The sequence below is a fragment of the Sinohyriopsis cumingii genome, chromosome 13 (assembly GCF_028554795.1).
Source record: "Sinohyriopsis cumingii isolate HCF-2022 chromosome 13, ASM2855479v2, whole genome shotgun sequence".
In the NCBI taxonomy this organism is placed as follows: domain Eukaryota; kingdom Metazoa; phylum Mollusca; class Bivalvia; order Unionida; family Unionidae; genus Sinohyriopsis; species Sinohyriopsis cumingii.
Genome location: NC_142973.1, coordinates 15,929,357 through 15,943,586, shown reverse-complemented (window position 1 = coordinate 15,943,586; position 14,230 = coordinate 15,929,357). Strand labels below are relative to the sequence as shown.

The 14,230-nt window shown below is 36.4% G+C and overlaps 2 protein-coding genes across 3 annotated transcripts in view; one reads left to right on the top strand and one right to left on the bottom strand.

The window, feature by feature from the left end:
- LOC149784984 (sodium- and chloride-dependent glycine transporter 1-like) overlaps window positions 1–14,230 on the bottom strand; it is a 192,005-nt gene that overhangs the window by 109,327 nt on the left and 68,448 nt on the right. The window lies entirely within an intron of this gene.
- LOC149784985 (uncharacterized) lies at window positions 2,207–5,164 on the top strand. The gene has a single exon (XM_089931172.1). The coding sequence runs from the start codon at window positions 2,785–2,787 to the stop codon at window positions 4,423–4,425; it is 1,641 nt and encodes a 546-aa protein (XP_089787298.1). The 5' UTR covers window positions 2,207–2,784; the 3' UTR covers window positions 4,426–5,164.

Below are 14,230 nucleotides of genomic sequence, written 5' to 3'. Positions count from 1 at the left end.
AAGTTTCCTGGGACTCTGTTCATATTACAGGCGTTTTGTGAAGGGATTTGCGCACATTGCAAGACCACTACATAAAGTATGCGATAAAGGCGCTCACTTCGTTTGGACAGGAGAATGTCAATCAGCATTTGATAATCTGAAACAAGCCCTGATCTCCTCACCGTTGCTGGCTTACCCCATCCCTGGCATAGGATTCATACTGGATACTGATGCAAGTGATAAAGCTGTGGGTGCAGTGCTCTCGCAGATGCAGGAAGGCACGGAACGTGTCATCGCACACATGAGTAAAGCTATGAACATCCATGAACAATCTTATTGTACTACAAGAAAGGAACTTTTAGCCGTTATCACTGCAATGAAAACATTTCATTCCTATCTATATGGACAAGACATTTTGCTCAGAACAGACAATGCTGCAGTGAGTTGGGTAAGAAACCTCAAGAAACCAACTGGCCAGGTTGCCAGGTGGCTTCAAGAGCTTGACACATACAATTTTAAGGTAGTACTCAGAGCTGGGCGACAACACTCAAATGCTGATGCTTTGTCAAGAAGGCCATGTCGTGTCTGTCAGAAACAAGAACAAGGTAATCTTGAATGTAATAATGATGAAGACTGTGCAGCTCCACAACTTTCAGACCAAATCATCCATGTCGATTTGGTAAGGGTGTTAACACGAAGTCAAGGTGCTCTCCAAGGAAATGATCTCGCACAAAGCCAAGCAGTACTTGAAGGTTGGACACCTGACACCATACATAATCTTCAATTAGAAGATCAAGACATTTCTGCTATTCTAATTGCTATCGAGGGAAAGTCTGGAAGACCAAAGTGGGATGCCATATCTGATAAAACGTCAATACTCAAAACACTCTGGCGACAATGGGACAGATTAATAATAATTAAGGGCATGCTTTACCGTAAATTCTTTCAAAATGATGAGAATCAACCCATACTGCAACTGATAGTTCCAAGTAAACGAAGGCTAGATGTCCTAAAGTACTTTCACGATGTACCAACTGCAGGGCATTTAGGTGCTAAGAAGACCCTAGAACGAATAAAGCAGTCCTTTTACTGGCCAGGTGTGAAAGAGTTTGTCACGGACTACTGTCGTACTTGTGATAAGTGCGCAGCTAGAAAGCCATCCAGAAAGATCAATAGGGCTCCTTTAGGACAATACATAGTTGGCGAGCCCATGGAAAAGGTTGCTCTAGATGTACTTGGACCCCTTCCTCTGACTGGAAGTGGCAAAAGGTTTATCCTGGTTGTCTGCGACTGCTTTACCAAGTGGAGTGAGGCTTTCCCCATTCCAGACCAAGAGTCCAGCACCATTATTAAAACATTTGTAAATGAATTTGTATGTCGTTTTGGCACACCATTACAGATCTTGACAGATCAAGGCCAAAACTTCCAGTCCAAGATATTTCAAGAAATGTGCGACTTTCTGAAAATAGATCAAACAAGAACTACTAGTATGAGGCCACAGGCCAATGGAACAGTTGAGAGATTTAACAGGACCTTACAACAAATGCTGACCATGTATGCTGAAAAGGATCAAAAGCACTGGGATACTTACCTGTCCCAAGTCATGATGGCCTATCGAGCTTCAATAAACTCCACAACAGGAAAAACACCAAATATGATGATGTTGGGAAGAAACGTCACCTTACCAATGGAAGCAGTTGTAGGGAGACCATGCCCATTTCAATTCAGTGATAATGAAGTAGGCCCAGACCACTATCTGGGAAGACTGCGCGCCAACATGGAGAATGCCCATAATATCGCTCGACAATATCTTAGAAAGAACTCTGATTATCAGAAAAGGCATTATGACTTGCATGCAAAGAAACGCTCCTTTACAGCAGGACAGCCAGTTTGGATCTATGATGCATCCAAAAGAGTTGGTGTATGCCACAAACTTACCTCAAAATGGAAAGGACCATTTGTTGTTGTCAAGAAGATTGACGATGTTACTTACCTTATTAAGAGGTCACCAAAACAGCTCTCCAAAGTATACCATATTGACAGACTCCTGCCTTACCAGGGTAGAAACCCACCTACCTGGTTTAGTAAAGATCAATAAACCTTCAAAGTTAGAGTCATCTTTGCATATGACAGTTATTTGAATTCTTCATAAAGATATTTTTATTTTATTTTGCACATATATATATATAGTTTTAGTTTGCCACAACTATAGGATGTGTGGTACGTATTCCTTTTCCTTTCAGTATAGAAGTATATGAACTCTCAGTGGTAACCATTCAAGGAATCGTATATACGTCTCCAATGATAACTGATGAGTACTATAGTGAGCCTTTATTGACAGATGGTGATCCGGGATGGGCCATGTCAGCTTTTACAATTGTGGTTTGAAGCCGACAGACCTTAGAGGTATTATTAAGTATGAGCAATATAAGGCTGACAGATGGTGATCCAGGACGGACCAAGTCAAAGCAAAGATGAATCATATGGTATACGATGGTAAGGAATCTGGCCTGATCAACCATGTTCCCTCCCACGTTGAGTAAAATGAGTGCAACAGAGCGTACAAGATAATCCTTGTTTGGACGTGACTAATGAGAAAGAAATGGTCAAAACACAAATTAAGTGCCTACTTATACCACTGACCTGACAGGAACTAATTAACTGAGCATGTTCCATGTCAGAAGAGTTGACATGGATGGAATCAAAAATACATAGCCTTATTACCCTTATGTATTGTGTAGAACCTGATTAGTCCTTTCATCCCCCACCTCCCTTCCAAATCTGTGATTGATACTGCTATAACCTATGCTGGAAGAAAGAGTAATTTCAGCAACCAACAATGAATCATTTTTGTGTCTTTGCAGAATGGTGGAGACTTGTTGGCTATGCAGCAAAACTTTCAACAGCAAGAGAGAGCTGAAAAACCACATGATTCCAGCACCACATGGTCGCCTGGTGGTTATCTGCCCATGGTGCTACCACGAGGAGCGAACATTCAAGCGTGTACTTGACCTGAAGAGTCATTGTAAGAGGCATCATTTGGATAACATTAATGGAGTGCCTGAAGACTTTTTCAGTGAAAACAATGCCTTTTGGTTATCGCTGTATCCACAAGACTACAAGCGCATTATCAGAACCACCAGGTGGCATGACCCGCTAGCCATAAGAGCAAGAGTTGTAGTGCTAGAATGGGCAAGGAAGATCACGAGATCCACCCGAAGCAGAAGGGAGTGGCTACAAGGCTGGGAAGCAGAAGGTAAACAAAATACACCCCAACCCACACCCCAGTTGACGAGCCAGGACCAGCAGACCAGTGCCATGACTTACAGATTTGATGGTGCCACCCCCTTGTCTGAATCGCGTTTCCAGCCTGATTATGAGGATGACGATGTCAGTATGAATGCATATAGCCCTACTAGACCAGACATGGGAAAAATGATCTTATGTGAGATTTCCTTGGTCCCACAAAATATAAATGCAACAGTATTGCAGGCCCTGACAAAATACAGAGCATTGTTGAAGGATCAAGTCCTATATGACCCTAAGGCCATGGCCGCCATCGCTAGAAGAATGGCAACTTTGACGCCAAATATTTCATCTGCCCCTGATGGCCAGTTTCTGCCATTGTCTGACCAGACTCTGACTTCCCGTAAGAAGGAGATTGGAGATGTACTTGGGGTGTCACCAGAATATATTTTATCTATTTCCCGTGCAATATCCTCAGAGTGGAAACCAGCCAAAAGAGCAAGGGCTAGGGAGATAGAAGAACCATCTTTACCAGAGACTGCCACGATTTTGCAGCCAGAACTAGATCTGGCGTTACCAGCAACATTAGTCACTGTGCCATTCCCATCGAAGCCGTCAAAGTTTTCTCCTGTCCGCAATCAGTGTGCTAAAACATCCAAAACAGATGGAACCAAACCCCAAGAGGAAATGTCTACAAATCAGGCCAGAGCAGTTGCCTTGCTGTCTCAAGGATGTATGCCACTATTTCCACCATCGAGGAGGGACTGGAACTCGGTGCCTGAAGAAGACATCACCTTTTCAATTAGCCAGACATCCATCAAGTGGCCACCAAAAGGATGGGAGGGAATGACCCCTGACAGAAAACTGCTGATATGGGAATATACAGCTATGGCATTATCTTCTGCAAAGACTGGTCTGCAGTTCCCACCCCAAGAAAGGCTAGATCTATTAGACACCTTCAACTTCCTGGCCCTACCAGGAACAGCAGCTTATCACTTGAGGAAAAAGGACCAATGCTTGGCAAAAAGCAGATATTACACCTATGAAGTTTTAAGACAAGTAGCTAAGGAAGGTGGAGAAGAACCTGCAATGAAACATTGGTTGTCCATATTGGAACAAGGGGCAGAAAGTCGTGACAATGGTTATGATTCTTTAATACAAAAGACTGATGGGGTCAACCTGCGCCTAGATGCTGACTAGATGCTTTCTTTATATATAAAAGTATTAAAATTCTGAATCTGATTTACTGAGAAAAGAAAATTCAGGAGAATTTTGTAACTTGGCAGAGAAGAGTGTAATGACCATGGCTAGAGTCGCAATGACTTGGATAATATTTTCGGTCTTGCTTCTATTAAGTTTGTTTCTATAAATATGGTGAATATGAATTAGAATGTTCACTTACAAAGCATAGCAATTTTATTTATCTCTAATGTCTATCGACTGTCAAACGAGCAGCCAATCCTGGCAACCGATCTTAACATGTGTAACCTATTTTCGAGGTAGAGGTTCTTTCGGTAAAACGTCTTTGAAAATCTGTCATAAAGTTTTCAGAGTGTACTGTTTAGCTTATCTGCTACAAATAGTATACTCTTATGCTATTACTATTTGTAATCTATGTAAAATACCTGCAAAATCATGACTAGAAAAGTCCATGTATATCCTTGTATCACGATGTTCGCCATTTTGGATTAGCATGAGTGTTTCGTATTTAGAGATTTTATACTTTCGCATTGGCAGTTATTCTCTCTAATGATAGTAGGGTACTGTAAGAAGGTAATTTGCATGTTTTAGTGATAACCTCATTGCAATACAGTTGTACTGATGTATGCATTTCGTGTTTTGATATGACAGTACCGGTCGTCTGCGTCAAGTGCAGAACCCGCGTCTACATGAATTGATTAAATTATTCGAGATTTAAGTTATCATCATAAAGTTTAATTTCATATAAACTTGATCCCATAAAATGTTCTTATTCATTTCATAGAGAAGTCATACAGTATTGAAATACTTCTTGTTATGTAATTATGTACTTGTAATGTTGACATGGTATACCATACAAAACTGTATTGTTTACAATGCAATGCACGGCACACCATGCAAGACACTGATTGGTTGCATGGGTTGCCGTGCATGCATCGATTGGTTGGATTGTGTCATGTGGTGTCTGGGGGAAGGTTATAAATAGGGGAGTGCTGTCATTGTTGGTCAGACAACTGACGAGTACAGTCGGCGCCAAAATACGAAGTGACAAAAAGAAACAGCAAAGTGTCAAGTTAGTACATTTTGGATCTTTATAAATAGCACGTTTTACAATATCGAATAAACAAGAATAATATACTTATTCCAACAAAAATTGATTGTAACAGTTGTCTCCCACCACGCCTGACAGCCCCCCCCCCCCTTCCAGTTTGTTATATTAGAATTACATAATCTGGTTGTACACAATAACTATTGCTCTTATTTATTATTTATTTATTTTCACAATTCATTAAACATTGTCAAATTGTTCTCGATTTTATGTTGATGATATAACCCCTCTTCCATCGCCCCAACCCCAAGTTTTTTTGATCTTTTCTTACATAACACTATCAGTTCCTATGTACAAAAATATGTAGCACCCTTAAGGACTAAAAAGGGCCTTACAGTACTTTGCACTGTAGCAGTACTTCTGAAGTTTCTGTCAAGAAGGAATTTACGGGAATTCCCTGGTAACCTTGGTACGAATTTAATTATATTAATGTTTTCATTATTCATGACACAATAATTCATTTTTTCAGCTTGTCACAAATAAAATTTGAATATTACAAATACAATTATATTTATGATCCTTTAGTTATATGTTTGACACGTGTCGTGAATGCCGACTTGGTCAAATGGAATGTTTTGAAAGCTCTTCTGGACATATCCAACTTTTGGAAGCATTTCGGGTTAAAAAGAAAATATCATTTTATCGGTTATTTACTTGCGTATGTCAAGGTGTTAAGTACATGTATTTCTTTGTTAGATTGCGAGTCATCCTAAACTTTTCAAGAAAGCAGATGTAGTTTGTTTGAATGTTTACGTAATTTCTTAGCGTGTTTTATGTTTACTGACCTCCCTCCCCCGTAAAATATCTTGCCCGTATGTTAATATCCCATTCAGTATTTAGCTGTCAATTATATCAACTTGCATATTGTATGCTTTAGGGTCAACACATCTATTTTTAACAACAAGCATTATATTTGCCAACGCAATGTGTTTCACGGGGTGTACCGTGTAAGCTTAATCATCCCACTTTAGTTGCAGTTGCTAGGTTATAATTTATACAACAACCGCATACACATAGCAAATTAATCTACTGTATGGTACTGACCGTTTAAATTGAAGAGGGTCTTAATTTTAGTTTTGAGCCGAGATATTTTTGTTGTTGTTTTATCTTAAGATGATTATTTTTTTCCTTTGCATAATGTATAGACTATGGTTTTGTTTTGCTTTAATCAGAGCAAGCTAAATTTTTTCCAGCTAGTGACAGACATAAATTTTAACCAGATTATGGTATACCGTGGTATGCATCGCGCTATGTTCAGAAATACCACGGTATGCCGTGTTATGCATCGCGCTATGTTAAAAAATCCTGCGGTATACCGTGGTTCGCATCGCGCTATGTTCGGACATACCACGTATACCGTGGTACACATCGCCCTATGTTTAGAAATACCGCGGTATACCGCAATACACTTTTTAATTTTTATACCTAGCGCTAACAAACGCACATTACCTCTCAAATAACTAAATTCAATACAATGTACATTTTGTATGCTGTCCAAAAATATATTTTTAAGTTAAGAGCGTTTTGTCCACATAGATTGGCAAGCAAGACTTGTTACAGAAACTAACCACACTGCCACAGGCCAAACTGTTTCAGTCTACACGAGTAAAATGAGAGAGGGGTTATCCCACATTTTGCATACTGACGAACTGGGATTAGGGACAGGTCAGGGAAAAAATCTCCCCATACAGTGTTGTGTGGACAGAAAATCAAAACGTTATTGTATCATAAATGTAAAAAAATACACATTGTATTGTATTGTCAAGAAAATCAATCTTATTACGACTTACTTATTGTAGTTTTTCCGAAATTGATCTAAGTCATTGAAAAAACCCACATATGCTGCCAATCCCAGGTAGTTGTTAGAGGATATGAGGTCATCTGCCACCAAAGAAATAGTGTACTTTTAAAAAAGTATGCTTTTGATAGCAACATCCCTCCCTAGTGTGTGAATTGTTATTATTACAAAATTCTCTCTGTCTCACACACACATGTATGTATGTATGCATGTATGTATGTATGTCCCTCTTTCTCTCTCTCTCTCTCTCTCTCTCTCTCTCTCTCTCTCTATATATATATATATATATATATATATATATATGTATGTATTTCTATTATGTGTTGCAGAATCCTTGTAATTAAACTAGATTATATAATAAAGGTATACATTAAAGGTATACATAGATGCAACAATGATGTTAATAATAATAATAGTAATAATAATAATAATAATAATGTTTATTTTCGCCCCATACCCCATTTCTTCCGGTTATAAAGGAATTTAGCAGACCTTAACTTGATTAAGACTCAGGTTTTATAAGGATCAGATTGGACATCATTACGTGAAAGATATTTGTTCCAATACGCAGTCAGGGACTTAAAGTTCCCTGGGTGCATTTAGAACATTTCTTCGAACACACTTCTTTGCTGTGGCAAATGAACCACCCACTTTATCTCAGGCTAACGAAATCGACTATGTAATACAAATCATCCATCAATCACGCATGTGTGTGTTTATTGTTAATAAAAAAAGTTATATAACGGAATACGTTCCTTGCTTGCTTTTATTTTATACACATAATAATCTTGTCAACATTGCCTTTTCACTGGAAGAGTATAGTTCTAAATTCGATTATAAAGAAAAGCAATCCTCAATAATGATGGAGGGTGAAAGATAAATCCTTGATGAAATACCTACAATGAACTTCGATTTTCTTTCTTTATTCATCTGTAGTTTTTTCTTCTTCTCAAAATGAAGCTACTTCGACGGCTCGTTATTGCAAATGCATGTTATGTCTTTTGTTTCCCGCCTTTGCAGTAAAACGGAAGATATTAGATTGAGCCTTTTCGTCACGCATCCTTCCGTTTTCTTACTCAGTAAGTAGTATAGGAGAACACACTGGGTTTCTTTAATTGCCTGGACTTTTTCATGACATTATCTACATGTCTAAAGGTAGGTGGGACAAAGTACTTCCGGTTTCTGTGAATTCGACATTATAAATGTCAGTATGGGCGTCTAGGGGAATTTAAAATTACGTTTTGGTTACTGTAGACTCTAGGAGGACAAATATGGATTTTTAAGGCAACCCCCATTGTATTCGAAATATTTATTAAAGTTCCATAAGGGGCCCAGTAAAAACAAAACAGAAAAATCAAAATATCAACAACAACAAAATCCAAACTGTCAAAGATGTTGGAACGACTTTGCTGCTACTCAAACAACAATTAAACAGACAAAATTCTCATCCCTAATCCAGATTTTAAATGAGAATTTTTTAAACTAAAACTAGATGGGGTAATATATAAACTGCCATTTTTATAGCTCAAACATTCTCATTCCAAATATCACGTGTGGCCTAGTAAAGTTACCGTATACCTACAAGTGATATTCACATTCCAAAAACAAAATGTGGCTATTGATTTTCAAGTACTCGTATGCTAGTTGTTTGCTTTCGAAATACAATGTGTAGCTTAGTGATGTTCAAATACTCCTATAAGAGTTAAAACAAATTGCACTGCATCTCTACAATGAGAATGATGCATCGTAACAACACTTGTACAAAGTTGCAACGAGAATATAATCTGCCGACAGCAAATCAAAACTAATTAGATGATCATCGGTTAACACAGCAAAAGATAGAGGCGCAATTAGTTTCAATAATTCTTCAGAAATTTTTATCAATACAGGTATAAATCCTATTTGTTCACAAGTTCTATACGTTGATTCTCGTTTGATTACTCTTTGAAGTTACATATTCTGAATAGTTCCATTGAGAATTATATCATTTTCGAATATCCGCTGTTGAATTCTGTCCGCATGATTGTTAAATCCATTGTTAGACTTTACACACACGAGTATGGTGTCAGATTCATTCATCATTCAATTAAAATGTTTTTAAATCTCTTTTACGAAATTGCCTTTTGTTTCTTTCTAGATCAAATCCCTAACAGTTTTCATCCTGTTAGATAAATAGATCAATGTTAGGTAACATTATTTTATTTTGAAATGATCGATTTAAAATATAAGTTTCTAACATGTCTAGTCTGTATCTGTCTTCACGTTGATGAAAGTAACTTACAGGACTGACGTTAGTCATATAATATTGTAATAAATCTGGAGTAGGTGCATTTGGTTATAGCGCTCCGTTTTAAGGAATTCTTAGATTTTTATGATTACATGTTTGATTATGGGAACTCGGTCTTGTGGAAATATTCATGGCCCGAAAATAAATTAGACAATTACTAGGAGCAAACGTCAAGGAGTGAAGTGTTGGTGAGTTTCCATGATGCCATGGTTTACTTTTGGTAGATTCAGGACAGAGCCGCATGAATGTCCCTGCAATTCAATAGTACTTGTTAAATTCTAGTTGTGTACATTGGTTGTGTGACTCCATGTGCGGTATTTATGATTGGAGACTGGTAAATTACACAATGGAATAAACCAGACGGGACTGTTCCGTCGTCGGCAGGTACCGTTTATGTTGTCATGGTGGCAAATGTGATGCAATTTTACGAGCGAAATGTGGCTTAAAACCATGATTTGACTGGGCTAATGTGGTGCAGTAAAAATAGTTCTCTGTGTTAGGCGGAGTTGTATAGTTTTGCGGCGTGAAATGATGACGGTAAGGAAAGTTAATGAAGAGAAACCATGCAGATGTACGGTTGATAGACGATTGGAAAGTTGTGAGATATATGGTCTTGTATTAATTAGAGTAAATTTATTTTTAAAATGGACACGTTGGGTTTTCTAATTTACAACAGAAGTTGTATGGAAGTCTTTGGAATTAGGGGAAACTTATGACTTCTAGCGGAATCGCGCCAGGGTTTGACATCGTTCGGTCAAACAAACCCCAGGATTATTACAATATTTACATCTCCTGTTCTGATCAGTTGACTGCCATCAGATGATTTTTGTACCGATTTGGACTTGTAAACATGAAAGATACGAACTAATTATAATATATAGACACACCTATATGAAATAAATATAGTAGGCTCGTATTATATACCGTTACGATTCTAGGTCTTAAAATGTGTAACAGAAAGGAAGTGGACTAACAATTTAACCAAAATGAACAAGCACTTTATTTCCCTACAGTGCAAAATGAAAACTCCAAAGATGTTTACAATATTGTGAATTAAATTTTAAATAATCCTAAACGTTATATCACAAGTCCAGAACTATAGAATATTTTGAATGAATTGAAATTGTCTTGAATGTCCTGATATAACATAATTATGCAATCCAAAATGTCTTGAAGGAGTTCACGAAAATCCACAGTATTGATTTAATGCAAAAGTGAATGAGCACATTAGTAATTCCAAGGAAAATGTTAAATAAACCATTCCTTTCGAATTATATCTGAACACAGCTGTAAAATCTGATCGAAAATGGATTCCCACAGACTGACCTAAACAGGAATGGAATATTTATCAAATCCCTATTTTTACAAATTATCAATTCACCTTTAACGTGTTAAAATATGGAGCACTCCAACGAAAACAAAAACCTAGTCTAGATGTAGACAAGACTGGAATCATATTGAAATCTCTCATTTATCTCTCAGTCAGATTGTCTCGTTCAACCAGACCCGTGCGTTGCTCGGTGAGATCTACACCACACAAGAGTACAATAATATGCTTCACTGATTGCATTTGCCGAAAGACGGCGCTTTGGTCAAAATTTGTAGCAGTGAAAATGTGTACAGATGTTTCTAGCTATCTCAAAAATTTATCTAAAATCATTCCTGCATAATTCAAGCCAAAATTATATCGTAAACTTGAAAGGATATCATTAAACAGCAATTTGTGATCACACACCGATGCATCAGGCATGTATCACTCAGCAATGAATCAGCTTCCGCGAAATATGATGTCATGTCATTATCACAATGATGTATTACGTCATCTCATCTCAGCAGTCAATCAAATAACTTTTCTAATTTTGGAGACAGATCATCTTTTGGACATCATTTCACAGAACCACGCTAGAGATCGAGTTGAACGAGCCTATCTAGCATGACATTTGTATCGATCTCGAACTTTTACTTTTAAAGAGAAGAAAAGAAAACAAACAAACAACCTCGGGTGTAAATAATGGCCCTTTTGAACTGTCCCTCAAGCCTGTTGTTGTTATTACGTCATACTAACTGCATAACATCACAATGAATAGATGACGTGTCATCACTAACAGTAGCGCTAGCAATAGTTGCGTACAATTTAAATGTAATGGTTTCTTGAATATTTTTATTGCAAAGGATCAGGACTATCATTAAAATTAAATGTGTGCGTATTTCATTGATTGTTGAAACCTTGTCGAAAGTTATTTTTAGGACGTATCACGTTATTAGATTCTGTTCGTCGCACATCGAACCTGATGTTCATCCGCCAAAAACTTGCCAATCTGGGAAGTATTACTACGATTACCTAAGTTTTTCTACTTTCATCAGTAAAAGACGAGGATGTTTCGAATTCCTCAGATATACATAGTGACCATTTTGAACTGACGGTAAGTTCGAGGTTTCTTTTACATTGCAACTATATAGACGTCACAGGACTCGACGAGGTTTCATCATTGAACGCAAAGCAAAATTTGCGGATTTTTTTCGATATTTTTTTCATTCAAAATTACTAACACATGGTTACGTTTGATTTTAATAGTTGTAACTGTAATATAAATGTTACTTATTTCCGCAAAAGGTATGAGCCATTAAATTTTGTTTTGTTTCGCTTCTAATTACACTACCATATTCTGCCTTGTCCATAACTATGATTTTTCTTTATAACATAATCTCTTTGAGAACAAGTTTTCCATTGTTATTTCGAAATGATTAATATATCAACTGTTACGACTCTATGGTCACCAACTTAAGTGATATAAAAGAAGAATTTTTTTTTACACTTAAAACATTTTAATTATTAAAGTGATAAATGAAAATGTGATAGGAACTTAGAGTACAATGAAGTGAATCCAGATTAGTCCTTATAAAGGTCTATGAACGTCCTAAACGAATGACAAGTCCCTTATAATTTTCAGTACCGGAAATGTACTGATCCTCCAAGAACAGTGACGTCGTCAAGACGGTGTTGTCCAGAATTCTTTCGAATAATTTATAACAGTTCCAGAATAATATTAGAGTCCAAATAATGAGCACTTTCTATCACCACTGAACAGTCTAAACAAATGTGTTTCCTCTTCAACAATGCACCACTGAACAGTCTAAACAAATCTGTTTCCTCTCCAAAAAATATCTAAGTACAACATAAAACAAGTATGCAGAATTACACCAGGAAGACAAAAAGTGCGAATGATTCCAAAAATCGCAATGAAACTGCATGCTGAAGTTTCTCCTTGTATACACGGTATATTGCGACTGTAGTTCGCAATAGACTCCATATGACAACATACCCTATTGATTTACGACAAAATAAGTATATTCACATGACCTCGAGCAACCAATGGGAATCCACAGAACCATTCTGGAAGCTTCCATATCCCATCAGTCACTGAAAAACTACGCCATAGTCGCCATTTTAGGTCTTATTATTACGATTATTATTACTAATTGTCAACACGTACGTAAACATCTATTTATAAATCCTACGTAACTTGCGTTCTTAACAGAGCCAAATTACGTTCACAATTCATAACAAAAGATATTCTATGCAGTTTACAACCAGGAATGAAAATTACGAAAATTAAAATAAAATCATGTAATAGAAGTTACAAAAAATATAGGTATACATAACACAACGAATATGAAAAGATATTAAACTAAACATAAGGGGGTGGGGAGGTGGAACGGGGAGCGAGAGGTCTTGGAAACCATTTTGAAAGAGTTTTCTTACAATATTTACTTCACATTTTTCCCCATCTAAGAATATGGTCTTTTGTGTATAAATATTTTCGGGATGTACGAAAACAAAAACTTCAAATTCAACTTGAAATAATTTGGGCATTTCATGTATATTCATTCTATTTTCCTTAAATTTAGCACACGAGTTTGAACTATGTTTTTGGTTGGTTAAACATCCGTATTGCTTTAACAGTCTGGTCCTTATTTTCAGATACTTTTGTTTAAAACTTTAAAACCGAAAAAGGATATAAAAAAAGAGAAAGAGAGGACCTGAAAACAAACTTGTACAAACTTGTAAGGAAATGGGAGACAATAAATACATAAATAAATAAATGATTCGATGAATGAAAATAGATTATTGAAAGTCACATGATGCAAATGACACTTGTTACATCATAAACTGTCTGCATTGTCTTTAAAATGTATTGCATTTTTATGGCACCTATAAAGAAATAATTAAAATATTTCTGCACTAGCATTAGTGATCATTTTTTGTAATCAAAAGCGTATTTAAATTAACAGTACTTCCTCAGATAATAAATAAACATAATATCACACAGAAATAAAATAAATAAACATAATATCACACATAAATAAAATAAAATAAACATAATATCATACATAAATAAAATAAACATAATATCACACATAAATAAAATAAATAAACATAATATCACACATAAATAAAATAAATAAACATAATATCACACATAAATAAATAAACATAATATCACACATAAATAAATAAACATAATATCACACATAAATAAATAAACATAATATCACACATAAATAAATAAACATAATATCACACATAAATAAAAAATGAAATACAGAATAA